Genomic DNA, 27,999 nt, shown 5'->3' with positions numbered 1-27,999 from the left:
AGCTCTCACTCCATCTTGTGCAACTCCTTCTCTTCTGCAGTGACAATAACAGTTATAGAAGAGGAGGGAAAGAGTGCTAAGAACCCTATAGATTTTTAAATAAATGTTAACTTAGCTTTTGGTACTCTGAATGTAATCTCCCTATTCATAGATTAATGAATGGACATAACAACCACGGACCATAACAACAACAACCGTTGTATCAATATTTACATTCTCACTGTAAATGACAAAAATGAGTTGCAGTTCTATGAATTAATATCATATAGGTTCTCCTTGGAAAGATGAGTAAAACCATTGGGAGTTGGTTTCATATAAAAACAGAGAAAAAAAACATCATTTCATGGGACACTTGTTCATCTCATAGTGCTGTGCTATTTTGCAAAAGATCGCCATGAAGATAATTGCAGGGGTTTTTAGTTGTTGCAAACATCTGTTGCAGATGAGGAAAAGGTAGAGGTAGTCAACAAAGAGCTTGGGAAGAACCTACAAACTAAATCAACGTCTATTTTAGCTCTTGATGACTTTGCTAGAAAGACATGAGGGAGGATAGCAAAAAAATATTTTGTAAAATGTGGTTCAGGAGCAAGAAATGAGAAAGTCCAAAGGCTTATAAGCTATAAGGGAACCTCATATCTGCATTTCATGAATTCTTTATTTACCAAGGAAGTTGGGCGGCACTGGATGTGACAAGTACCAAGTTACTAGCAAAAATGTAACTGATTCTAACAGGAAAAAAAGCAGTTATCAATGTGGGAGTCATTTCTAAATAAGTTGTGTGAATAATCAGAATATCAACCTATTATATTAAAGATCAAAATAAATATTAGATCAGAAGAATGAATTAAAATGAGAAAGCATTGTATATAATTGAGACGGCTCCTTTTTCCTATTTAAACAAAGTGTTGATGAAGAATTGAAATTTAGTCTATTTAAATCACTACAGCAAGGAGACAAAAAAAAAATTCCTAAAAATCTCCTTAGCCATGAAACAAGAAATATTCTTGCCTTGTAGAAAGAAATGGTAGCAAAGGCAGCTCAAGTTAGTGAAAGGTTATGAGCAATCACAAGCAGTAGAAAAGGGGAAAGATATGTTTACAAACAGTTGGCCAGAGCCTCAAATAAGCACAGTCATTCAGAGGACCTTTAAAGATGAACCGGAGAGAGGTCAACAAACAGATGAAAAATGGAAAAAGATCTATCAACATTTTTACAAATAGTAATAACACTGAAGCCGCCTCTTGGCACACTAGTATCACAATCTTCAGTGTTGTATATGAAGGAAAAATGACTCTAAAGAAAACAAAGATGGGAGAAAAAAATACTTGAATTCTACAGTTTTGATGAAGTTGAAGCATAGACTCTTGGGCCATCTGAAAGCCAGGAGAGTACCAGATGCTTGGAAATAATCAGGGACTCGATTATAACCCAAAAAAATAGCCATGAAAATATCAATAATTACTGGCCTATAAATCCCTCTCATCTCTACAAAATCTTTAAGAGAATAATCTACACTTGTACTGAGGGTATCATTGATGAAAGAATAAAAAAGGGAACGTGCAAGCTTTCCCAAACAGTATTTTATAGTGGTCACATCTTTACAAATTACACGACTGACTGATGTAGAAAATACAAGATTCCCAGTGTGGTTATTGTTTAGTGACTATTTAAACATTTGATTTAGTAGAGCAAAATGTTACTTTAAATGTTCCCCTTAGATAGGATATCTCCATGAATATAGCATAATTACATTAGATTCCTTGAAAAATGAAACCAATAATTTTGTTTCATGGTCTTCTTATCACTAATACAAAGAAAAGCTTTTAACAGTGAAAGCTGTATTCCCCAAAGGTGTTTGTTACCATCACAATGGATGTTCAGGGCAGAATCCAAATTGAAGAGAGAGTCCATGTAGATAAGTGAGGCCCTTCAAATGTTCATGCTTACATATCATGTTACACTGATTGCATCAAGTCCTGTAATGTTTCAAAGCCTTCTAAATGAGATTCAGATTAGGCCCCTCAAAAGAGTTTGGCCTAATTATCCAAACAAGAGAAACATAGTGGATAAAGAGGCACCTAGTGCTCAGCTTACATTATATTTAAAAAACACTGCAGATAAAAAATGAAACAAGCCCAGAATTTAATAGGAAGAGAATTAGGGGAGTGGATTGCATTTGGAAAATTGTGTATTTTTAATGACCTCAATTTCTGTCTAAAACAAAAGCCATTTTTTAAACAACATTCTTCTCAAGCCATTTCATATTGTGCTTCATGAGTTCACTGTGTTTCCACAGTATTAAAATTACTGGTCACCTAAAAAACAATGGAGAGGTGTGAGTAGGTGTATTACATGGCCAATCAAGGATTTTATGGCAGAAGTAGAAGAAAGGATGCTATTAGAAACACGTATAACCAGAGAAGGTGGATGGTTGCTTATGGCTAACAAGAGCAAGGGATAAGTGGACAGACAAGCTAGATGCTGCATTAATATCTGCAATTTCAAGAGACTGAGATTCTCAAAGAAAGTGCTCAACGGTGGACCCTTGTTCAGTCAAGCAAGTGAGTAAGCCAAAGCAGCTATAGTGCATCAGGAGCTGTTAGACAAGGAAGATCAAAACATACACTCAGAAAAAAATAGCAAAGTCAAAGCTCCTACATCCATAGCCTCCAAGAAAAATATGAATTGGTCTCAGATCACAGAAGAGCTCAAAAAGGATGTTGGAAATCAATTAAGAGTGGTGGAGAACAAATGGGAAGTGAAGTGAGTGATGCAAGAAAATAAAAAAAAAAATCAACCGCTTGGTAAAAGAGACACACAAAAAAAAAGTACTGAAGAAAAAAGCACCTTAAAAAACTGACTAGGCCAAATGGTAAAAGAGGTACAGAAAGCCAATGAAGAGAAGAATGCCTTGAAAAGCAGAATTGACCAAATGGAAAAAGAGGCATGAAAATTTCACTGAAGGAAAAAAAAAAAACTCCTTAAAAAGTAGAACTGGCCAAATGGAAAAGTGGTATAAAAGCTCACTGAAGAAAATAATTCCTTAAAAATTAGAATTGATCAATTAGAAGCTAATGACTTTGTGAGAAATAAACAAACAATAAAACCAAAAGAATGAAAAAATAGAAGACAATGTGAAATATCTCATTGAAAAAAACAACTGACCTGGAAAATAGATCCCAGAGAGATCTTTTAAAAATCATTGGACAACCTGAAAGCCATGATCCAAAAAAAAAAAAAAGAGCCTACACATCATCTTTCAAGGAAAACTGCCCTGATATTCTAGAACCAATGGTTAAATAGAAATTGAAATGATCTACCAATCACCTCCTGAAAGCGATCCCAAAATGAAAAGTTCCAGGAATATTTTAGCCAAATTCCCAAGCTCCCAGTTCAAAGAGAAAATATTGCAAGCAGCCAGAAAGAAATAATTCAAGTATCATGGAGCCACAGACAGGATAAAACAAGATTTAGCAGCTTCTGCATAAAGGATTGGAGGGCTTGGAATATAATATTCAGGAGGGCAGAGGAGCTAGAATTACAACTAAGAATCACTTACTCTGAGTATAATCCTTCAGGGGAAAAAATAGACATGCAATGAAATAGAGGACTTTTGAGCATTCCTGATGAAAACAGCAGAGCTGAATAGAAAATTTGACTTTCAAATAGAAGATTCAAAAGAATTAAAAAAGGTAAATAGGAAAGAGAGATCATAAGGGACTTAAGGTTAAACTGTCATGGAAATATGATACTTGTAACTCATAAGAACTTTCTCATTTTTAGGGCAGTTAGAAGGAGTATATATTAACAGAGGGCACAGGTATGAGTTGAATGTGAAGGGATGATAGCTAAAAAAATAAAATTAAGGGGTGAGAGAGGAATGTACTGGGAGAAAGAGATAGGGAGAGGTAGAATGTGGTAAATTATCTCACGTAAAAGAGGCAAAAAAAAGCATGTAGAGTAGATGGCAAGTGCGGGGTGTAAGGCGGAATGAGTGAACCTTACTCTTATCAGAATTAGCTCAAATTGGTAATAACATACACACTTAATTGGGTATAGAAATCTACCTTAAACTTCAGGAAAGTAGGAGAGGAGGGGAATAAGAGAAGGGATTGATAGAAGGGAGAGCAGATTGGGGGAGGGGTTAGAAACGAAACACTTTGGAGGAGGGACAGTGAAAGAAGAGAGAGAATACGATAAATGGGGTGGGGTAGGATGGAGGGAAATACAGTTAATAATAATAACTTAAAAAAATCAAAGCAAGTAATAAAGTCCTTATTTCTGATAAAATCCTAATTACTCAAACATTCAGAGAACTGAGGCATTTATAAAAATAAGAGCCATTCCCCAATTGATAAATGATCAAAAGATATGAACAGTTTTCAGATGAAGTAATCAAATCTATTTATAGCCATATGAAAAAATGCTCTACCTCAAATATGTTGGAGAAATGCATATTAAAACAATTCTGAGGTATTACCTCGTACCTCTTTGATTGGCTAATAGGACAGAAAAGGAAAATGACAAATGTTGGAGGGGAAGAGATTCATGCATTGTTGATGGAGTTGTAAACTGATTCAGTCATTCCGTAGAGCAGTTTGGAACTGTGCCCAAAGGGCTATAGGGCTATAAAATCCTGCATACCTTTTGACCTAGCAATATCACTACTAGATCCGTATCCAACAAGAGATAAAAAACAAAAAAAGGAAAAAGACCTATATGAACAAAAATATTTATAGCAGTCTTTTCTGGTGGCAAAGAATTGGAAATTGAGGGGATGCCCATCAATTGGGGAATGGCTGAACAAATTGTGGTATGTGATTGTGATGGAATATTGTTGTGCTCTAAGAAATGATGAAAAGGATTCTCTCAGAAAAACCTGGACTTACGTGAGCTGATACAAAGTGAAATGTACTGTGTACAAAGTAACAGCAATATTGTAAGATGATCAACTGTGAATGACAGCTATTCTCAGCAATACAGTGATCCAAGAGAGCTCTGAAGGACTTAGAATGAAAAATGCTGTCCATCCCCAGAGAAAGAACTGATGGCATGTGAATGCAGTTTAAAGGATACATTTTTTTTACTAAGTTTTTCTAATTTTTTTTTATGTTTTCTTTTGCAACATTGCTATTATGAAAATGTTTTGCATGACTATACATATATAACCTGTATAGAATTGTTTGCCTTCTCAGTGGGGGTGTGAGGGGGAAGGGAGGGAATTTGAAACTCAAAAGTTTTACAAACGAATGTTAAAATTTGTTTTTGCATATATTTGGGGAAAATAAAATGCTAAATAGTTTTTGTAAAAGGAAGGAAGTAACTTTCTTAATAATCTTTGTTAAGAATTTATAGGAGGGGGAGGGTGGGTGGGAAGGGAAAGAGGGGAGAGAATTTGGAACTCAAAGTTTTAAAAACAAATGTTCAAAAACAAAAAGTTTTTGCATGCAACTAGAAAATAAGATACACAGGCAATGGGGCGTAGAAATTTATGTTGCTCTACAAGAAAGGAAGGGAAAAGGGGATGGGAGGGGAGTGGGGTGATAGAGGGGAGGGCTGACTGGGAAACAGGGCAACCAGAATATGCACCATCTTGGAGTGGGGGGGAGGGTAGAAATGGGGAGAAAATTTGTAATTCAAACTGTTGTGAAAATCAATGCTGAAAACTAAATATGTTAAATAAATTTAAATTAAGAAAAAAGGAATTTATAGGAGGACATGGACAACAGTTAGGATCTGTATGTCATGGAAGACGCAGAAGTACTTAATAGACATTGATTATTTTGGTTTAGTTGGTTACAATGTGACGGTGTTTAGCATTGTGTTAGCTAGGCAAGGCAGATAAAAGTGTAACACACTTGTTTCAAAAAACATCTTTGGTAACTTGGATAGAACAGTTTCAGTTGAGTGAAGTCAAACTGGATAACAATGAATATGCAAAGTACAGACAACTAGAAGCTGAATTTTGAGTCTTGTATTCTTTTAACATAAACCAAAATTTTGATGTAATTTAGCAAATTTGAAAGGTGTTTTGTTATTTTGCTTGTAAAATCATTTTTTTCTTAGCCAAAACTGTATTATCCTTGGTAATAGCTGTTTTGTTATTCCACTACCAAGTGGACTTCTTAGGAAAACATAAAATCTTAGGAAAAAAAGGATTATTTAATGATGATCTGTGAAGAAGGTATACAATACCTGTTTACGGAGACATTAAATCTGTTGCTAGCTACTGAAAACATAAATATCATGATATTTAATATTAAATATTTAATGGCCTGAGTTAGAAAATGAATATTGTGGTTTTATTTTTTCTGCAAGACATATTTCAGTGCAGTAAGCTAAAGTGTGTAGTATATATTTGCATCTCATTTTGAATAATTCAAAATGAAAATAGGATTTCGTAGAAATACTGACTACTTTTGTTGGATTTCTCTTCTAAAATAATTCATGACAATTGACATTTCCTCATAGTTTAAGATGGTGTGGGAAAGTTGCAAAGGTAGAAATTTAGGCTTGCATCAAGGCAATAAGCTTTTCGAAAATTGAATCATCTGCTATAAGAAGTAACAGACTTTTTCACTGGAAGTGTTTAAGTAAAAGCTGGTTGGATATTGGTGTGTGGTGGAAGGTATTCTTGTTTTGGTACAGCTGGATTGATGGCCTTTGGCATCCTTTCTAACTCTAAATAATTTCCCATATCTTTATGAGTGAGGTAAATAATAAAAATTATCATTACCTCCTATATACAAAAATGGAGGTAGAGAAAAGTGGTGATTTCTTTGAGTCACTAACAAGTTCATTATTGCAGTGCTACACCACCTCCCTATTTTTCTTTGTATTCCTATGATATGTTTAAATTTTTTCAAGTGTAATTGTAGGAAAAAATAACCCTTCCCACACATGATAGACAAATACTGAAATGGATGTGATCTCATCAATTTCATGCCTCTTCTTCCCCTGTGAATTATTTTCATGCTCTCCCATGAGTTTGCCATTGGGGCTTCACCCAACATTCTGGAGGCCTTATTTGATTCCTCTAGATATTGCAGTGGTATCAGTGTTACCTGGCCCACTACTTGTCACTCTCCTTTCTTGTGATGTGAGCAGCCTGTCTTCTCTTCCTTTCATACATTTCTTTGATGATATCTTTTACTATTGTTTCTCTTTGAAGTTCCTCATTGATTATCTTACAGCTTGCTTTCACCCTCCATTTACCTCTCTCTTGTCCTTTCTGTGATACTCACTTGTAATTCTTCCAAGACAATTATACTCCATCTCTCACTGGCATATGGTAATACAGATAGAACGTTAGTAATAGAAGACAGGCTTGATTTCATGGGAAGTTTGGGATCTCTAAAGGAGCTTTGCATTTTCCTAAGAGCAACCTAGCCTACTCTCCTCCTCTTCAATTCAGGGCCCAGCTTACTGTTCATCTTACTCTCTATCCCAGATATAGATACTCCAGGGTGTTCATTGGGGATGTATGTTGAAATCTGGCAGTAGACATTTTTCACCTCCTTGGTCTTTTCTCTGTAAATAGGCAAAGTTCCTATGAGTGATTATATAGAGCTTTTCTAAGTCTTCATTTTCTAGTTTCTTCATTTTTCTGAAACTTAATGCATTCAGCACAGTGTCATGCACAAGCAGGAGCACCTTGAAGATCTCATCATGCACAGGGCATCTTTCCTACCTGAACTCTTCTCAGAATTTACTCCGTCTCAATAATGAGTATCTAGTCTACATATGATATACATGCAAAAAGTAGTGATTTTTGAGAAACTAATTCTTAATGCTATTTTAAAATACCCTTGACTTAAACATGTTTCATCAATGTAACTTTTATTATGTAACATTTGATGTAGATAATTCTGTGAATTATAGGTCACTTATTTATAGTGTAAAATAGAAAAAATTATATTTGCCTCTCTCAAATCTGAATTTGAACCCTAAATTCATAGGTTCATAGAATCATAGATTAATAGCTGGAATGGTCCCTAGAGATGAATTAGCCCAACTCCCTTATTTTGCAGGCGAGGAAAATGAGGCCCTTAGAACTTAACTGATTTGCCCAAGTTCACTTCAGTTGTAGGTGAACAAGGCAGGATTTGATTCCAGGTTATCTCACTCTAAATTCAGTACTCTTTGTGCCATATGAATTTGTACTATTCAAAATCATATAAGGCAAGGTTATATACTGTTTGTTAGTATATGTATCATCACTTATGATGATACAGAACTACCTGAGAATCAAGTGAACTCATTTATCTGTAGAACAGTGCTCTAAATAAGTTCTTTGTTTGCTATTGACTGTGAACCAAAATGGTATGTATAACTATGCATTTAACTGATGTTCACAGGATTGGTCTTATATTCCTTACTCAACTACCCTTGGAAAATTAAATAAATTAAAACATTTAAAAGGAAGTTCAGTTATTCTCGTGTGTGTAGTGGGTTTCTACTATGTGAAAGACACTATTGTCACAAGTATTTCAAAAAAATTGCTTTGATATTTACTACCTTCATAAGAAAGATGTTCTCTTTTTATTTTTTGCTTCTTATTGCTTTTTATTTTCTTTTGCTGGGCGATTTCAGTTGCTAATATTGAGTTTAATAAAGGATGATTTGGAAAGCATTCTGACAGATGTACAGAGGAATGAAATCTATAGTACTTTAGCCAGGATGTTCTTTTTTTTTTTCCAAAGGAAAAAAAATATGTGGATTGAGTGAAGATTTTCAAATGCCACTAGGTCAAGAATAATAATCAAATTCCAATTTAGAATTAATCAAACAAAAAAATCATACATAGTAACTTATACTACTCCTGAGGCTTCCCAGCAATATTTTACTGTAGTATTTATGCCACCCTTTTGTATCCATCCTCTCTTTTCTCTTCCCACTTCCATCTTTGAATTGTATTTGTTCATTTTTACAAAATGAGGACAAATTGGGTTCTTATAGTTCCTTGTTTTTTTTTTTAATTTAATTTTTAAAATGTTTTATTGTTGCCTGCTGTTTTTACATGACAGTAATTTCTGAATTTCTCTTCCTAGCCCCCTCCCAAAGACCCTTTTCTTGTAACAAATATAAATACAGCAAAAACAATTGATAGGGCTTGCTTCCACATCTGACAGTGTATGCAGTCTTCTTCATTCATAGTTTTCCATCTCTCCAAAGGAATTGAGGGAATTACATTTCCTTATCACTTCTCCAGATTCAGAGTTGATCATTACAGTTATATAGAATTCAGGTTCATTTTAGTGTTTGTTTATATTATTATTGTCATTGTGTATATTATTTACTTGATTCTGCATGTCATTCCTCATTCATGAAAGTTCTCATGTTTCTCTCAATTCCACAAATTGACTATTCCTTAAAATGCAATAATATTGTTACTTTCATATACTACAATATCTTTAACCATTGTACAGTAGGTGCCCACTTTGTTTTACGTTTTTACTACCACAAAAATACAGGTACCAATATCTTAATATATCTAGGACCTTTCTTCTTGTCTTTCCCTTGTTGGGATCTGTACTCAACAGTGAAATCTCTGGGCCCAACCCAGAGTAAGGCTGGTTTAGTGACTTTTTGTTGCCTAGTTCCAAACAGAATAATTATACCACCTTCCACTTCGCCCAACAGTGGATTAGCATCCTTCTTTTCCTCTGCCTCTCCAGCTTTAGGTATTTCTGCTTCTTGTCATTTTGTTTTTTGCCATTTTGATGGGGTGAAACCCCAGAGTTATTTTAATTTATTTACCTTTCTCTTATTAATAGTGACTTAGTGCAGTCTTTCAGATGGTTGTTGATAATTTTTGAAAACCATCTTTTGACCATGCATTATTGTGGAACAGTGAATATGTCCTTTTAAAAATTGGAGCTTATAAGAAGAAAGCTCCTGGTCTAGCCACATCAGTCTTTTTCTTCCCCTTTTCCTTTCTCACATAAATCATTTGTGGTTATGGCATCAGAATTACTTTCTTAGGACCATAGGTTCATAGAATTTGGAACTGAAAGACACCTTAGAAACTACCTAATCCAATCCTCTTATTTTACATATGAGGAAACTGAAATTCAGAGAGGTTATCACACAAGTAGTAAATACCAGAGCCAAGAGTGCGCTAAGCCCACTCTAAGATAATGCTGTCAATGTCTCTCAAGTTTTCTTCCTATTTATGCTTATCCAACAACTTCTTTCTTGTTGGGGATAGTCAATTCCAAAATAGCAATTTCCTTTATTTCTTCTGCCTTTTGAAAAATGAAATTACTATAATGATGTCATCAATGTATGTAAACTTCTTGACAAAGAATAGAAAAGTATAACAACTATTCCATGGCCTGCAAGACAGTGAACTGTTTCTTGGTAGATAAAAATGTAGCATGTTATCAAAAACAAGGATGGCCAAGTTCCCCCATCTGAGAAGTAGCCTGGTGTGTGCTGATCTTTCTGCTACTTGAGGGAGAAGGGAACATGACCAGAGATGGAACATTTCTCTTGCTCATGTTTGGTCCTGGCATTTGTGTGTGTTTTTCTTTGGGTAAAGGGCCCTGTTCTTGAAGAGTGGGGTGTCTAAAACCCTTCATCTCAGATTGAACAATTCTAAATCTTTATTTTGATGTTGTTTTAAACTCAAGTAACTTAGCAAAATGTCTTCCTCACCCCAAAAAGTTGGCATATGAAGCATTTACCCAGATAGTCTCAAACCTTCTGTTTTTCCTTGCCTGTGGAGATGACTTCAAATTATTTTTGACTATGTATTGATATGGATTTTTTGTTTTAAAATTTAGAGTGTGTGTATATATATATATATATATATGAAGGAAGCATTCATTTATCCAGCATTACCAGAGAATATATTCCATAAGTGGAATTTCTAGATCATTTAAGCAAAAATATTTAAGTTTTAATAATCCTTAGTGAAAAAAAAAAACCCCTTCAAATTGTGTGTGTGTGTGTGTGTGTGTGTGTGTGTGTGTGTACTTCCAAACCACAATGTATCTGCCTTCTTAAATAGAATTTAAACTTTTCTTGTTGACTCAACATCATAGAGTGTTGCTCTCAGGGTCTTGTAAGATTTGTAGGGGAATGTGATCCATTTTGAAAGGAACCTACAACATCTCTTTTAGAGTTCTATTGTTTCCTCCCTAGATATCAGGCAAAGCCACCACTCATTGTTAGTAAGGTACTTGGATTTAGTGGTCCCTACCATCTTTTCTTCCAAGTTGTTAGGTATGGCATGAGTTAAAAAAAACACATGATCATGCACATTAGAATTATGTACAGAATGACTCTTTTGCTTCCTTCTTTGTTTTTGGATAGTTAAAATGATCAAGTACATGAAAAAAATATATCACATAATTCTGAGCAAAGAATATTGCTTTTGAAAGATAAAGATATTCAAATAAAGTATTTTTTGTCTCCTGCTGAAGCTAGTGGCTACATAGTGGAATTTAAAGGTCCATATTTTTCCCTTGATTTTTACTAGAGGTATTGTCATTGGAAGCAAATATATTAGTGAATTAACCTTTAAAATTATAATTGAAGACAAAATTACTATGTGAACTTGTCACATCACTCAAAAAATATAATTAAAGCATTGTAAACTTTAATTTTAATCCAGAGGATAGTTATTCTAGAACTCGCCTCAACCTCTTGATAACATTTGCAAGGATGTCTTTCTAGGTAAATCTTTTTTCATGCATATGGTTCTTTGAGATACTCTCCTAAAAATCATTGTAATATTTAATTAAAATGTTAAAATATTTAATTATTGCAAACCACAGGGGATAGCAGTGCTGTAATTGCATTTAAACTGGGGGGAGGTGGAGGGGAGAAAGTAATTTGTTTTCCTACAAGTACTGCTGATTTTGTTAGCAGTGGTATCAGCATTTTAACCAATTTCATTGTTTAAAACCTAATTAACTACAGCATTACTCTTTAAGAAAGAGGCATAAAAAGTTAGTATGCATTTTAATACATCAACTTAATGTAATATGACAGTGCTCAGAAAAACTGCGACTTTAAGTTTTGATACTTTTCTGATTTAACATTAGATTGGAGTACTTTTAGTATATTTTTGCATACATTTACAAATTTTAAATTTAATGTACTTTGTGATCAGAAGCTTTCTGCTGTTTTTCAAAGATTTGTTTTTAACAAATGCTAACATGTTAAACCCATTTTTAACCAAAACATGTTCTTTTTTGTGAGGCAAGAGTTTCAAGTACTGTATGTAAAATCAGTCCCCTGATTTATAATTATGTTGTGAATGTATGCAAGTTAGTAGCTATATATTAAGCTTTTTTGAATCCTTCCTCCCCTGCCACCCTCCTTCCCCTGCCCCCCCCAAAAAAAAACCTGTTCCACTTAAACATTCTAATGGTCCTACATAGTTTAAATAGTTTGACCTATAGTGGACCATGGCAGACTGTACCCAGAAAATTATACACTCATATATATATTTCCCTGAAATCAAGGGTGAATATTGAGAACCTAGTACTTTGGTGGATCTGTGCTTTCATTAGCATGGGTACTCTTCTCTACTGCAGATTTACAACCCCTCAGTGCTTCCTCATGTTGTGCTGTTCTTAACCATCTGTTTCCATAAATTCTTTAGAGAAGATCAGTCCAAGTTATTGAAATCTTTCATTTCATTCTAATATCTCATTCTTTTAGTAATCTTGGATGTATCACTATATCATTCATTCAGATTGTAACTTTCTGTCTTTTGTGAAACAATAGACAATTTATTAAGCACACAAAATTAAAATATATGTAGATTGCTTTTGGAAAAAAATAGCCAAGAGAAAAACTATGCAAATTGCTGTTCACCAAAAATGGGGAAATTCATTTATTCAAATATTTGATGATAAATCAAACATTAACTCACAAATAATCTTCACAAAATGACCACACAGACCCAAGATGGATGGCTCTATGATTCTTAGGACTTAGAACTAGGACCTTACTAGAGAACATCTTCAGTCTCTGATTTTATAGTAGGGGAAACTGAAAGGTTGTTACTTTTTCCCTCCTTTTTTTAAATGGCTTGAACAGTACATTGTTCTGTTCAGTCCAGGGTAAGCATGTTGTTCTCTTTGTTCTGCTTACTTCAGTATATGTCAGATCATACAAGTCATCACAGAATCTCAGAGTTGGAAGGAACTTTAGCAGCCATGGAATCCAACCCTTGCCTGAAAAAAGAATCCCTACCACAGCACACCCATTAAGTGGTCATTGATCCTTTGCTTCCTGTTTCCTTGAATTCCTCAAAGGTATGATTTCTTACAGTGACCCATTATATCCATTTGTCAGCCATTCCCCAATACTTGAGCCTTTACTTCGTTTCTAGTTTTTTTGCAATAAACAATAGCGCTGTGAGGTTTTGGCACATATGAGATCTTTCTTCCTGTCTTTGACCTCCTTTACTTCCCATTAGTTGCCAGTTGTTTGCCATCAGAAAAAGAGCTGCTGTATCTATACATATGATCCTTTTTAGTTGTGTTTCTGGGTCAAAAGGTTTTAGCCACTTTGGGCATGGTTCCAAATTGCTTTCCAGAATGACTGGACCAATTCATAGTTCTGCTACCAGTGTATAGGTGTGCTTGTTTTCCTTTATCCCCTTCAATATTTGTCAATTAACTTGTTGTCAGTTTTGTCAATCTAATGGCATGTGAGGTGGAACTTCAGAATTGCTTTAATTTGCATTTATCTATTAGTGATTATAAGAATCTTTTCAACTGGCTATTGATAGATAGTTTCTGGGGTCTTTTTTTTTAAACCTATGGTATTCAAACAAAAGACAAAGAAAATCACAGAAGCCAAAATAGAGAATTAAAAAAACATTTACATGAATACGTTAGAGCACATAGAATAAGAAAAAAAGAAATTGTCAAGCAACAAAAAAATCTTCCCATCAAGTATCTTGGTTTTGCAAAAGTCCAAGATAAATAGGGGATTGATAGAAATATATCAGAACAAGAGCCATTGCTCTGTATTTAACTAAGAATGCTAACCAGTTTTCAAAACAATAAATATTTCCAGCTCAAGAGCCATGACAGATTGCTCCAAATCACTAATAAAAGAAATTAAAAGTTAAAACTTCGAACCAATTCATATTGAACCAGTTGGGGAAGAATGTCAAAAACAGTAAATGCTAGAGAAAACTGTTGGGAGATACAGTGGTAAACAACTGAGAACTAAGAGAATGCCTATCAATTGGGGAATGGCTGAATAAATTGTGGTATAAGAAAGTAATATAATAGAGGACACATTCAGAGAAACCTAGGAAAACTTGTATGAACTGATACAAAGGAGGAATGAGTAGAACCAGGAAAACAATTTATACAGTAAGAACATTGCAAAAATGAGGAACTTAGAAAGGCTTAACTGATCATTACAGTGAAGAAGCAGAATTCCAGAGGGCAAATCATGAAGCATGTTGCCTACCTGCTGAGTTGATGGGCCCAGGATGCAGATTGAGACATGTGCTTTTTAAATGATGCCAGTGCAGGAATTTGTTCTGCTTTACTGTCAACATTTTTACAGTTTTTACTTTTCTTCTTTTTCCCTAATTTGGGAGCTGAGAGAAAAAAATTTTTTTTGTTTTTTTTTTTTTTTGCTAATTGGAAATAATTTTTGATTTAATTTTTTGAAAAGGCCCCAAAGTTCTTCATTGTATGGGCAATATCATTTACAACTCCAAAATCAATCATTGGATGAGCATTTAGAAAGCACCTACTTTGGGTAGTGTGCTATCCTAGTTACTGAAGGTACAGAGACAAGAAAGAAACAAGAACTTGACATTCTTCTGGAGCGATAGAATACATAAATATATACCCAGATGAATAAATACAAAATATATAAAAAGTAATTTCAGAAGGATGGGATGAGAAAATTTGGGATCAGAAAAAGCCTTATGTACTTGACCTCAGTCTTTAAGGGAGCTTTGGATTTCAAGAGGCATAGTATATGAAAAGAAAGAATACTATTTTGAAGGACAGCTTATTTAAAGACAGAGACAGATAGTGGAATACCATTTAAAGATTAGTTGATCTGACTGAAACATAAAGACAAGGAATACTGTGAAATTGGCCTACAAAGATAGCACAGGTGTGAAGGGTTCTAAAAGCCAAGGAGGTGGTGGGGCGGGGTGCAGCACATTTTATGTTTAATCCTGGAGATAGTAGGAGCCATTGCAGCTTATTGAGTAGGGATATGACATAGTCGGACCTGTGCTTTAGGAAGATTACTTTGACAGCTGCATGAAAGACAGACTGGAGTCAGACTTGATTCAGGAAGACCAGCCAAATGCTACTACAGTAATCTAGGCCTGAGGTGATAAAAGCTTGCACCAGCATAGTGTCAGTGTCAGCGGAGCTACAAGAGTAAGTAAGAGTTGTTTTGGAGGCAAAATCTATAGGACTTGGCATATTGAATAGGCAGGAGTAAGAGTGAAGAGTCAAGGGTGGTATCAGGTGTATCAGCCTGGATGACTGGGAGGATGGTGCCCTTGACAGTAAGAAAGAAGTTAGGAAGAAGAAAGGATTTTGGGGGAAAGATACTAAGTTTATTTTTGGATATTTTGAGTTCAGCATGTCAACAGAGCATTCATTTTCCAGATATCCAATATGCAGTTATAGATGGGAGGCTAAAGGTTAGCAGAAAAGTTGGGGCTGGGTAAAATGATTTCAGAATCATCAGCATAGAGATGATTAATTGAACCGTAGGAGCTAATGAGATCATCAAGCGAAGAAGAGAGATCAGGACAGAGCTGTGAAGGACCTCCACAATTAACAGCAGTTAACAATTTGAGAGAGTGGTCAGTGTCACAAAAATCTAGAGAAAAGAGTATGGTGGAGAGGAGGGTGATCAACAGTGTGAAAGGCTTCAGAGAGGTCAAGAAGGATGAGAATTGAAAAAAAGGTCATTAGATTTGGCAATTCAGAGATCATTGATACCTTTGGAGAGAACAGTTTCCTGCCCTTAGGGACTGGTACATAGATGATGATCTGTCAAAGAAGACTAAGAAGGAACCATCAGACAGTGACCAACATTGGAGAGAGGGTTGGATTTAATTGAATCTGTTATCAACTAGTTAATTGCAGGATTATCCATTTTTAAATGTTTTCTGCATTTTACTTAACATTCTCCTAGTAGTTAATTAAAATTAAAGAGGTAATCCTGTTATAGTAAATCTGTAGTTGTGCCTTGTATCTCTTAATGTAATAAATAGAATGTATTTTGAATTGTTTTGCATGTACAAGGGAACTTCAACTCATACCATTGAAAAAATTTGAGGCTGTCTATTTCAAGCACTGACTTTTCCCTAGTCTGTATTTCACATTGTTGCTACCTCATTCCTCACTCTTTTCTTTACTCTGTCTTGGAGGAAAATATAGCTCTTCTCTTCGCAAACTCCAATTGTCATGTCTCCTACTACTTACAGATATGCCTAGATATCTCCCATCCCACCTCTGCGATCCTATATCCCTGCTTCCTTTCACAACCAATACCTAGAAAAGATATTCTTAACTATGTGTATCATGGACTTCTGGCATTCTGGTGAAACCTAATGACCCTTTCTCAAAATAGTACTTAAATGCACAAGATGAAATACATAAGGTTACCAAGAAAGCAAACTATATTGAAATGCAGTTACCAAAAAAACCATTTTTTTTTAAGTTTATGATTCACAGGTCAATAATCTCTGGCCTAGAAGAAGCTATTTACATTCCTTACATCCTTCTTCTCACCTCCCACCTAACTTCTCCACCCCTTGTAATCTGTCTTCTAACCTCATCCCTCAACTAAAACTGCTCTCTCCAAAGTTGGAATTGTCTAATCAGATGGCTTTTTCTCATTGCTCTTCTGGAAACCACTCTATCCTGCTAGGCATTGTCCTCCCTGGGTTTTTGCAGCAATGCTATCTCCTGACTCTGCTCCCCTCTGTTTACTTGCTGCTTCTCAGTATCCTTGGCTGGGTCTTCTTCCATATCCCTCCCTCTCTACATGGTATACCCCAGGGGTTCTGGCCTTCTTCTCCTTTCTATACATCCTCTGCCTTAGCAGTTGGTTTCATCAGCTCCAGTGGGATTAACCATCATCTCTTTGCCAACTCTTAGCTCTATATATCTAGCTCCAGTTTCTCAGACTCCAGTCCTACATAATCAGCTGCCTTTTGGACTTCACATGTATTTTTTTATTTTTTATTGTTTGGAGGAGGGGAGACAGGGCAATTGGGGTTAAGTGACTTGCCCAAGGTCGCACAGCTAGTAAGTGTGTTTAGTGTCTGAGGCCAGATTTGAACTCAGGTCCTCCTGACTCCAGGGCCAGTGCTCTACGTACTGTACCACCTAGCTGCCCCTGGACTTCACATGTATAGTACTCATTTTCTTTCACGTCATACTTCATAATTTGGCTCCATGCTGCTTTGCTCAGAGTTATTGCATATTACTCTCCTTCATGCACTTTACATTCCAGCCAAACTGACCTTTTTGCTGTTCTCTAAATGTAAAATTCTGGGATGCACTCCTTACATGCCTTCTCATGGAATCCATGACTTTCTCTAGGCTTGGTTTAAGGTGTCACTTCATACAGAAAGAAACTCATTCTAATCCCCTCCCCATTTCATAGTATCATTCCCTTAGAAATTACTTTATATATTTTGTATTTAATTTTCTAGACCCATCTTCCTTCCCTCCACTCCTCTCCCCGCAATGTCCTCTCCCATGCCAGTAGAATGTAAACTTGAGGAAAAGGATTTTCAGTTTTTGTCTATGTATTTCCAGGGCCTAGCCCAATGCCTAATAGAGGTTTGTTGAGGAAAATCCTACCAAAAAAAAAAAAAAACCAAAAGTTTTTCTTTGTGAAAATTCATCCTCTGATTTTTTAAAAAACTGGGTTTATTGTAGTTCCTTTGATATTTTCAGTTTGTCGTCAACACTGTTGAAAGTTAAGTCAGTGTCTAGTATTTGGATAGATTTATATTCTGTGTGGATGCAAGCTTTTCTTGAGAATAACAATTGCATTAATTTTTTTCTTCCTGAATAGAAAGAACTGTGCAACATGATACTTGACTGCTGTGCCCAACAGAGGACGTATGAGAAATTTTTTGGCTTATTGGCAGGGGTGAGTTTCACATTTCAGATTTTGAGTGATAATGTTAGGATACAGCTAGTTTGTTGTTTTTTATGATGAATATTATGGATTAACCAACTACTTTGTTTTAATGGAAAAAAAAAGTTTAAAGCTAGTATAAATTTCACTATCTCTTGTAAGACTTTTCCAGTCCCACACCTAACTGCACACTGTGCATCACCCTATTGCTTGGAACACCCTGACATTGCAGTGCAGTGAGCCATCCTTCCAAAGCTTCTGGAAATTTCTACTTCTTCCTGGCAAATTAAGTATAGGTTTTGTTTTATTTTCCCTCTGTTACTCATGTCAGGCAGCATACTCAAACAGCCATGAGATCTTAATACTAAAACTTGTACTCATCTTCTAAGCTCAACTCCTGTTCCAGTATTGCTTCTCTGTACATCACCTGCATCTAAAACATTTTGCAGATAAAACTTTATTTTAGCATATATGTAAACTCTGGGTCAGTAAGGGTCACGCATTTTTACTTCTTTTGTAAAACAACTTGTTGCAGTTCAGGAAGATTTCATTGTTATTTACCTATCAAATATTACATATCACCATATGTGTACATGCATCCTTGATGTAGGAAATGTTTGTACATTTTAATTTGTTAGGTTGGGGGAGTTGTACTCAGTACTTATTCTACTCATTTTTATTCTTCAGCGTTTCTGCATGCTGAAAAAGGAATACATGGAATCCTTTGAAGGTATTTTCAAGGAACAATATGATACCATACATCGCTTGGAAACAAACAAATTGCGAAATGTTGCCAAGATGTTTGCACATCTCTTATATACTGATTCGCTACCATGGAGTGTGAGTAGTAAGACCTGCATTCCAGCTTTCTCCCAAATTCTTTATTATTCTTAAATAAGATTTAAAAAAAATCTAGCCACAGTTTTACTTTTGAGGAAGTAAACTTTCCAATGAAATGTGTGCCTTAGTGTTATTGAGAGTTCTACCTGTAAGCATCTTTCCCACAAGGAAAGTTCTAAAAAAATTGAGTGGTTAACATAAGTACCATACCTTCTGCATCATTCCAGGGGTCTTTATCTGACAGATACTCTATCTGACAGTGGCTTTAAGGATGTCTTTAGGAGATTATCTCCTCTCCATTACACAGATCACAAAAGTATAAAAATGTTCTACATAGATCTCTAAGTAACTTATCAACAGATTGTAATCTGTAAATTTATAAAAAACTTCCTGAAATATCTTGACATTTTTTGGACTTTACAGCCTAATGGCCTATTTATTGTAAAAAAAAAATTTTTTTTTTTAAATTGTGTAAAGTTGGCAATCCCTGGCATATTGAACTTCCAACTCAGCAGAGCAGTAACAGTCTTATATTTCTCAGTGCAGATCACCTGGGAAGCAGATCACTTAAAGTGTCATCTTTTAAGATGATGGAAAAAGCTGAATGAATTACTTGGCTGCTCTTTTTTTCTGCTACTGCCATGTCTGAGATCAGTGTAATAGGAAGAAATAGGTTCCTGTCTTGAGTTGGAACTCCATTTTTTCATAGAAACAATGTTACAAATAGTAGGTGTTCTCAAACATGGAGTTAAATAGACTTTTGTGAGCTGAGCTTGGGCTCATAACACTCATTTAGGACGTAGTTTCTATAGGATAACACCTAAACTAGTTTTTGAATACCGGCTACTTATATATTGGAAACGGCCTTTGTTTTAATTTCTTGTAAAACTTTATTCCTGCATGGGGCAAGAGATGGTTCCCAGCGCTGGGAGTCTTAATAGCTTCTTGTTCACCCTATCCTCACTTTTAATGATTTTATAATCTTACTATTTGAATATTTGCCACATGTTGCACAAGAGTTCTGATTAGTCCTGTATACTGTATTAGTCCTATGCTACACACATACATATATATTGATACTATTTTTGTAAAACTCCAGAGTTTATAGGAACTAATAATTCTTGCTTTATCATTATGTAATGGAAGAACCAGAATGTCTTGATATACAAGCATGTTAAAAATTAGAGAATGTTAGTACTACCAGCAATTTTTGAGGCCATTGGCCTGACCCCTTCAGTTGACAAATAAGAAAATGGAGGCCTGAAGATGTGAAACCAAGTGGTTTCATTTCATTCATTGATTTTGGTCGTACATCATTTCAGTTAGCAGAGCAAGGCCCAGATGTCTTGAGTCCCCCATAGTATTTCTAGGCATCTTCTTCAAGGAAGAAAAAGAGCCGATCATAAGATCTCCTTTGTGTTTTGAAAACTAGTACAGAGAAATATTCTTTTAAACTTTGCCAAATGGTCATGTGTATAAAAGTCAGGGAGTTCAAATCAAAGATTTTCTGATGTAAGGTAAATATTTGCTATGATTTTTAATATCACTTGTAAGCATAGATTATAGAATATCAGAAACGGAAGCAATCTCTAGACCATCTAGTCAGACTTGAATCTGATGTTTCCTTTGTTTCCATCCTTTGAAAACTAAAGTAAAATTCTCTGCTTTTTTCTCATTTCCAGGTTCTTGAATGTATAACATTGAGTGAAGAAACTACTACATCTTCCAGTAGAATTTTTGTCAAAATATTTTTTCAAGAACTTTGTGAATACATGGGACTTCCTAAACTTAATGCAAGACTGAAGGATGAGTAAGAGGATAGTTTTATTATTAATTCTTATTTATCACTATTGGGATCATACTATTTGTACATCTGCCTCTCTTCCTGCTGTCTCCTACCCACAATAAAGCCCAGTTGTAGAAACATGAATAGCAACTTCACTTAGATAAGTCTTTGAAATCCTAAAAGCCATGGCTTAGAATAGATGACCCTATATTAATGATGCGATTCAAAGTCAACAAAATTGGAAGAAAGAATGCTAAATTCATATTGCACACATGTGTTCACTCTACTTCTTTAAGTTGAACTTTTTACATATTATTTATTTACATTTTGGCCTCAGTGTTTTTGCTCTTTCTCTTATATTCCTGGTTTCTGTGTACACATGGAGTTTAACACACCCATCATAGTTTCAAGAGCTTGTCCATATTTTTCTTATTATACTGAAATTTCATTACATTAAATAAGTCTAAATAAGTGATTCACTAGCTGGGCCTTTGAAATCTATATAATATTTTAGTTGTGACAGGTTTTGACCTGTAACTTTTTTTGTAAAAGATGATTAAGGTAATGTCATTTCTCTGTTGAGTTTATGGACTTTGATAATTAAAAATATTAAAACTTCCCTTGTAAGAATTTGATGGAAATTAATTAATTAAATGATATTTTGGTAGATGAAGAACTTTATATCCATACCCCATAATACTACTTTTGCTTGTGGGCTTCATTAAATATTAATACAAGTTATTTAATAGTTTTAAGTCCACATGTACAAACATTCATAATATACCACTTTAAAATTACATTTGTGTTGTACTGATACAATGTGTCTCCTCTAAGATTTCAATAGTTTTTTTGTCAGTTAGTAGTTAAGAATTGTTTCATAATATACTCTTTAGTTCACTGGGTTTTTTTATAATTGTTTATTATTAGTCAATTACTAATAGGAAGATTTAAAACCTTGTTATACCACATTCTATCACTGTTACATTATTATTATAAACTTTAATTTATCCAACATATCCCAAAAATCTTAGTGCAGCTTTAAGCTTTAATAACTTTAGAAGTATAACTGCTACAAACTTTAAAAAAATTATTTGAAATTTTAAATATTTAAATTTCCCTTAAACTTGTTTAGCTTGGTAAATTTTAAATTATAAGTTTTTAATTTTAACAAGCGTGCACCCTGTCATTATGTAATTGTGTAACAGTTTCTGGAGGAATTTTTCTCAGGACTGGCAGATCATTGGAGGAATTCATCTTGCCTAGCCACCTTGGTCACTTAATCTATCTCCACTAGACTTTTTCTTGTGGAGTAACATCAAAACTGTTATGTATGCATGAAAACTTCATTCTTAGGATGATCTTCAGACTAGAATAACAAATACAAACCTTTTGGTCACTGAACAGCAACTGATGAACATTTCTACAAAGTTTGAAGATTGGAGCAATTATAGTACAAGACTGTAGTTATGTTGGATTTTAATAAGAGACATATCAATATTTTAAATTTTAAGTAATTAACTTTTCGTATTTTGCCATTTTGTAAGTTTATGACATTTATAGCTCTGTTTAAAACTGAGGTCATAGCTAAAATTTGAGATAAACATGTTTATTTTTATGACTTACTATTTATAAATGGTTTGTTATTTTGACATATTTTCTCAGAAAGCAAATGCTTTTTATGGTTACAAAACAACTTCACATCCATGATTTGTTCCTCACAGCAGCCCTGTGATTGTAAGTTGTGTTAAATGCTTACCCCATTTTGCAGGAGAAGAAACAAAGGCTCGTAGAGCTTTACATGACTTGTTCAGGGTCTCATAGGTAGTAAGTGGTTTAGCTGAAATTACCTTGTGACTCCACAAGAGAAAGTTGAATTATCTTTTTAGTGTACCACACTATCTCACAATCAAGTCCATGATGTGATGACTTGCTATTGTTGGTTTCATGCAAACCTAGTCTGATATACTGCTGAGGAAATTACTTATTTGTTTGTGCTATATGTACTACTAGTTTAAATGTTCAATACATTTTCAGATGATTTCTATAAGAATTTTGTATTTAAATATTCAAGTTATATGCTATATTAAATTTCTGTTCTGATTCTTATCTTTATTAGAACATTGCAGCCATTCTTTGAAGGATTACTACCCCGAGATAATCCAAGAAACACTCGGTTTGCCATCAACTTCTTCACTTCCATAGGTCTTGGAGGATTAACGTAAGATATTTCTCTTTCTGAAATTCTGTTAATTTTAATCATATATTCTTTAAAGTTAAAATTCACCAATACTTGTTTTTGAAAAAAAAAAAAACCTAAATGAAATTTTCTTGTTGGGTAGGGACGAATTACGAGAACATCTAAAAAATGCACCCAAGATCGTCATAGCAAAGAAACAGGATGTCGAGTCATCAGATTCCTCCTCTTCCTCCTCTTCCTCTTCAGACTCTGACTCCTCAGACTCTGATTCTGACAGCAGCGATAGCAGCTCAGACTCATCCAGTGGCAGTGACTCCTCATCCACAAGTGGCCATAGCTCCGACTCAGGTATTAAAAACAAATATATGAAGTTGGCTTTGCCTCTTCTATCCCGTGTGTACACATGATGTTTTGTGTGAAGTAGGGTTATTTCGGAGTTCAGTATTTTAGTTCAGTATTCCCTATGTAACATTTGTAATGCTGCAGTTTACTGATCTTAATTTTTTTTTAAGAGAATAAATCATTCATTCAGTCAACTTTTGTTAAGCACTTATTCAGTTCCAGACCACCCTACTGTAGCAGGTGCTGGAGATACAGGAACAAAAATGAAATTGTCTTAGCCCTCAGGGAGCTTACATTCTCTTGAGGGGGACACAACAAGTAAATTGAAAATTGAATACAAAATAATTACAAAATTATTTCCTGAGGGACAGAATACTATCAATTCTGAAGCTAGGCTAGTCTGTGATTATATTTTGTTGAAAAAAGTTTCCTTGAGATTCTGAAATGCCATGGCATTTATGATCCAATGATACACACACACTCTTCATAATTGTCCCTTTTGATATAGGGAAAGCTGTTAAAAGGTTCTTGGGTTTGCATTGTATGAAGCATTCTAGCTTTAGTTCTTCCAGGAGCCCTGTTGTTGTTTTCACCTTGTATCAGTTCTGTTTGCTTTCTTAATGGCTTCTTAGGTTGCCATACTTATGGATTGTATCCTGTTCTTTTAGTCCAGTGGACTAGGAGTCAGTGCAGTATTTTGCCATGCAACATCAAATCAGATAGATGGCCTTACTCCCGAACAGTTTCTGGGGATGTAGTATTCTTTTTCAGATGTGAGCAAACCATATGACAATCAGGAGTATATTTTGGAGAAAAGATGTTATATTTTCTGATGAAAAGCCTGTTTTTGACATGACATGTGATAAATACTGGTCATTTAATGTTCACCTAATCTGACTCTAAAAAAAACTTGTTCTTTCATTGAGTCTATTTTGGGACCAGATGATAACACAGCATGAACCTCTGTAGTAAGGAAGCTTGCTGATTCAAAATTAATTTGATTTATTATATGATTTCAACAGTGAATTTTTGTTAATATGTTAGTAAGCATTGTATAGGCAAGATGAATTATGCATATGGCATAACATCATCATGGTGAAATTGTTGCAGCCTTATGAAGTTGACAGTATCCGAAGTCATTGTTCCTCATTGTAATGTCAGAGGGTGGATGATAATAAAGCGCAAATTGAGGGCATGGTGTATCAGGGTCGGAGAGACGTTGCTTCAGCTGAGAGCCAGATGGCTTCTGCATGGACAGCTGCAGCACAGTGGAGCTGCTTGATAGGAACCAAAGAAGTGAGTCCTTAGTGACAAACTGACTGATTCTGCAGTCTGCTGGGGTAAGTGTTAGGAAGGGAATGATGAAGGTGGGTATGGAGTGGCAGTATTTTTTATTTACGATATTTTTCTACCATATTTTCATTTGGATATGCATGAGCCAATACCATAAAGAGAATAATTTTGTTCGTCTCAGCAGTTTACTTTGTTTTATGTACCCAAACTAGAGAAGCACAGCAAAACTTATGAAATATTGGGTCATAGCTAAAATTTGAGATAAACATGTTTATTTTTATGACTTACTGTTTATAAATGGTTTGTTATTTTGACATATTTTCTCAGAAAGCAAATGCTTTTTAATGATTATGGTTTTGTATTTTAATAGAGCTTCATATTCTATTTCATCAGTATAGTTAATGCTGCTCTGATAGTGCATGAAAAGAAAACTATTTCTGCGCCATATTAAGGATCTTTGAAGAAAAAAAAATTTGACTACTCTGCTAATAATGTTCTAATTCAGTTAACACATCAAGGCCCTAAAGTCAGGTGTTCTTATTATCGTTTTGTGTGTACTTGTGAAAACTACATTCCATCAAAATGTTAAGTAATTTGCAACTCTCAGACCTCCCTATAACACTCTATCATGGACTTTTAAAAATTATCTATGGCTAGTTATCATCGCAATACGCCTGTAATCTCTCATCTGGGGAGTCTGAAGCTCAGGGGTTCTGGAGTACAGGAGGGCTAAAGCTGATGATGTGTCCACACTAAAACAGGCAGAAAGGGCAAATCAGAGCCCCAATGCAGATCATTTGCTCAGTCAAGTTAAGGAGACTCAGTCTCAAAAAAAAAGTAGAATAGAAAATTTTAAAGTTAAAAATAATAGAATCTTTAGTTGAATATGATCTCCTTGAGGGCCAGAATGAGCTTCTCATTTTGTCTGTGTGTCCCCATTTGCTGGTGCAGTGACTGGCACGTAGTAAGCAGGAATAGTAGGCACGTAGAGGAATATAACAAACTGTTTAGTGTATCACTCCATCCCCCATATCTTCCAAAAATATTGCTGATTTTGTGATCTTCATTTATTTTGATTCCTGGCAGATCTGGCATAGTATAGATCCCTTATCACTGAGGAGAGAATGGAACCTGTGTGGTGCTTTCTTTTACTTTTCAGGCACAACTCCATTTTGAGAAAAAAGAGTTGTAAGGGATGCATAGAAGTCTCATCATTGGTATAAAATCTGTCATCTTTCCCTTTAGTTTATCTATAAGAAACAAAACAGAATTAGTGTGACATTCCATACTTATTATTTTGTGCCTGAGGGTCACAGTCATGGCCCTTTTAAAAAATAGCTATAATTCAGAGTTTTTCCTCAGTTAAACTTGGCTTTCCTCCCAATTCACCTGAGATTAATGAAATTTTACTCTGTTGGCAAGCTGTGAATAGCATTATTTGTATGCATTATCATAAATTAAGAAGTTAGATGAAAATAAATGTTAATTACATGTATTCTATGCTTTTACTTTTAGATAAAAGGAAAAAAGAACAAAGAAAAAAGAAAAATAAGGAAACAGATAAGACAGTTAAGAAAAAGAAAACAAGTGAAAAGAAACACGTGGAAAATAAAATGGAAAAAAGACAGCAAGAGACAGGAACTGAAGAAGAGAGAAGATCAGAAAAAAATACAGACCGAAATTTAAGAGATTCAAATTGGAGAGAGAACTCATCAAAACATGCCCCTGACAGAGATAATACTACAGAACGAAACAGTTGCAGGGTTTTAAATGACAGAGATCATGATAAATACATAGAGCCAGAAAATAAGTCTGGTGATACCAAGAAGAGGAGAGGAGAAAGAAGAAATTCTTTTTCTGAAAATGAAAGAGAAAAACACCGAAACAAAGACGGTGAGAATCATAGGAGGAAAGAGAGATCAAAGTCAAGAGAAAGGAACAGAAGTCATCCAAACCCCAGAGAAGAGGAAGGTCGACGTTGGAATGGTGCAGAAAAGGAATCTGAAAAACATAATAGACGTTCTGAGCAGTCCCGAGAGTCAAGGAGGAATCATGACCGACGAAGAGAAAACTCTCCAGCAAGGCGAAAATAACACTGAAATGCCTTACCTTCAGTCTAAACTGAATTTTTTTACATTTATTGCTGAACTTTATTTGAAAAAAAAAACTTTGTATAAAGGACTGGTTTGTATTATACATTTTTAAGAGGTTTTCAGTGGAAGGTGTTTTATAATCATTTCTTTTTCCCCCTCCCTCCAGAAACCCCTCCCACCTTGGTTAAACGTATTTGAAGAGAACATTTTCATTTAAGAGAAGAACATAATGCTTGCTTATATTTTGTGAATAAAATTGTGAAACTCTCATTGAATCAGTGTATTTATCAGTAACAAAGTTATTTTTCTGTAAATATTTTATGATGGTCTGAGGACATAATAATATGAATTTATTCATTGTTTTTTGTTGCAGTTTTTAAAAGTTAAGAGACTTGATTACAAGTTGCATATTACTTCTCATACAAATACAGGCAAGCAGTTTTATCCCCCTTCCAGGAGTATTTTGTGGGTTGATGAATGTTATCTTTAAATGATCCTCATGTTACGTTATATATCAGTTATGACCTCATTTACTTTACCAATAACATATCTTCTAGCTAGATTTAAGTTTTCTGTAACACCATTCTTTTAGTCTTACAAAATATTATTACAGCAAGGTAATATATTTATTTTTAATGGGGATTAATATGTCATTGTGAAAGGACATGTACTTGTGAGAAATTTGAACACCATAACTATGGAATTATTCAGATTGTTTTGTGTGGATAATTTTAAAGGTTTATATCATTGTAATTCCCACCATTTGAAATGCATCAGCTTATTTTTATATTTTTTAAAATAAAATATTTCCTCTGAGACACCTGACATACATTTTCTATTAGTTATCTCAAAGGAATGAAACTCATTTTAACCAATGGATTTGGTTTCAAAATTTCTTAAAATTTTGTCTTTAGCAGGCAGTGATTCAAACTTTTGACTTTTATTATAAAACCTGAGCATAAAAAACACATGAATAAAAGTGAGTTAAGAGTGTCAAAGTAACCTTTCGGTTAGTGTGACTTCAGTCTTCTATTTTATTGGGGTATTAGTGTGTAGACTGATAAATCTGGAAGGAACTTACGTTGTTTTGGCCCATCCTCCTAAACCAAGATATCCACACCCAGACCAAACCAAGAAGATGCAAATATAGCCTTTAAAAAAAAAATTAGTATCATAAAAGTAAGATACTAACACATACATTGAGAGCTCAGGGCACTGAGATTCTAACATGGTAAAGCAGAAACCAAACCTACCAAAATCTCCAACTTCATCCTGTGTAGAAATTGACCATGCCATCTAGCATATCTGCAGGTATTTCCTTAATGCAAACA

General features: G+C 34.7%; 1 protein-coding gene across 1 annotated transcript in view; it reads left to right on the top strand.

Moving 5' to 3' along the window:
• CWC22 (CWC22 spliceosome associated protein homolog) overlaps positions 1-26,938 on the top strand; it is an 88,232-nt gene extending 61,294 nt beyond the window's left edge. The window contains exons 15-20 of the mRNA XM_036746357.1: positions 18,052-18,129; positions 18,805-18,957; positions 20,640-20,767; positions 22,860-22,961; positions 23,083-23,288; positions 26,091-26,938. Coding sequence (XP_036602252.1) covers positions 18,052-18,129; positions 18,805-18,957; positions 20,640-20,767; positions 22,860-22,961; positions 23,083-23,288; positions 26,091-26,668 — 1,245 coding nt within the window. The 3' untranslated portion in view covers positions 26,669-26,938. The remainder of the gene's footprint in view (positions 1-18,051; positions 18,130-18,804; positions 18,958-20,639; positions 20,768-22,859; positions 22,962-23,082; positions 23,289-26,090) is intronic.
• Positions 26,939-27,999: the final 1,061 nt, after the last annotated feature.

This window comes from Trichosurus vulpecula, chromosome 2 (genome assembly GCF_011100635.1).
Source record: "Trichosurus vulpecula isolate mTriVul1 chromosome 2, mTriVul1.pri, whole genome shotgun sequence".
In the NCBI taxonomy this organism is placed as follows: Eukaryota; Metazoa; Chordata; class Mammalia; order Diprotodontia; family Phalangeridae; genus Trichosurus; species Trichosurus vulpecula.
Note: the sequence above shows the minus strand (reverse complement) of the source record. Positions and strands in the feature narration are given on the sequence as shown.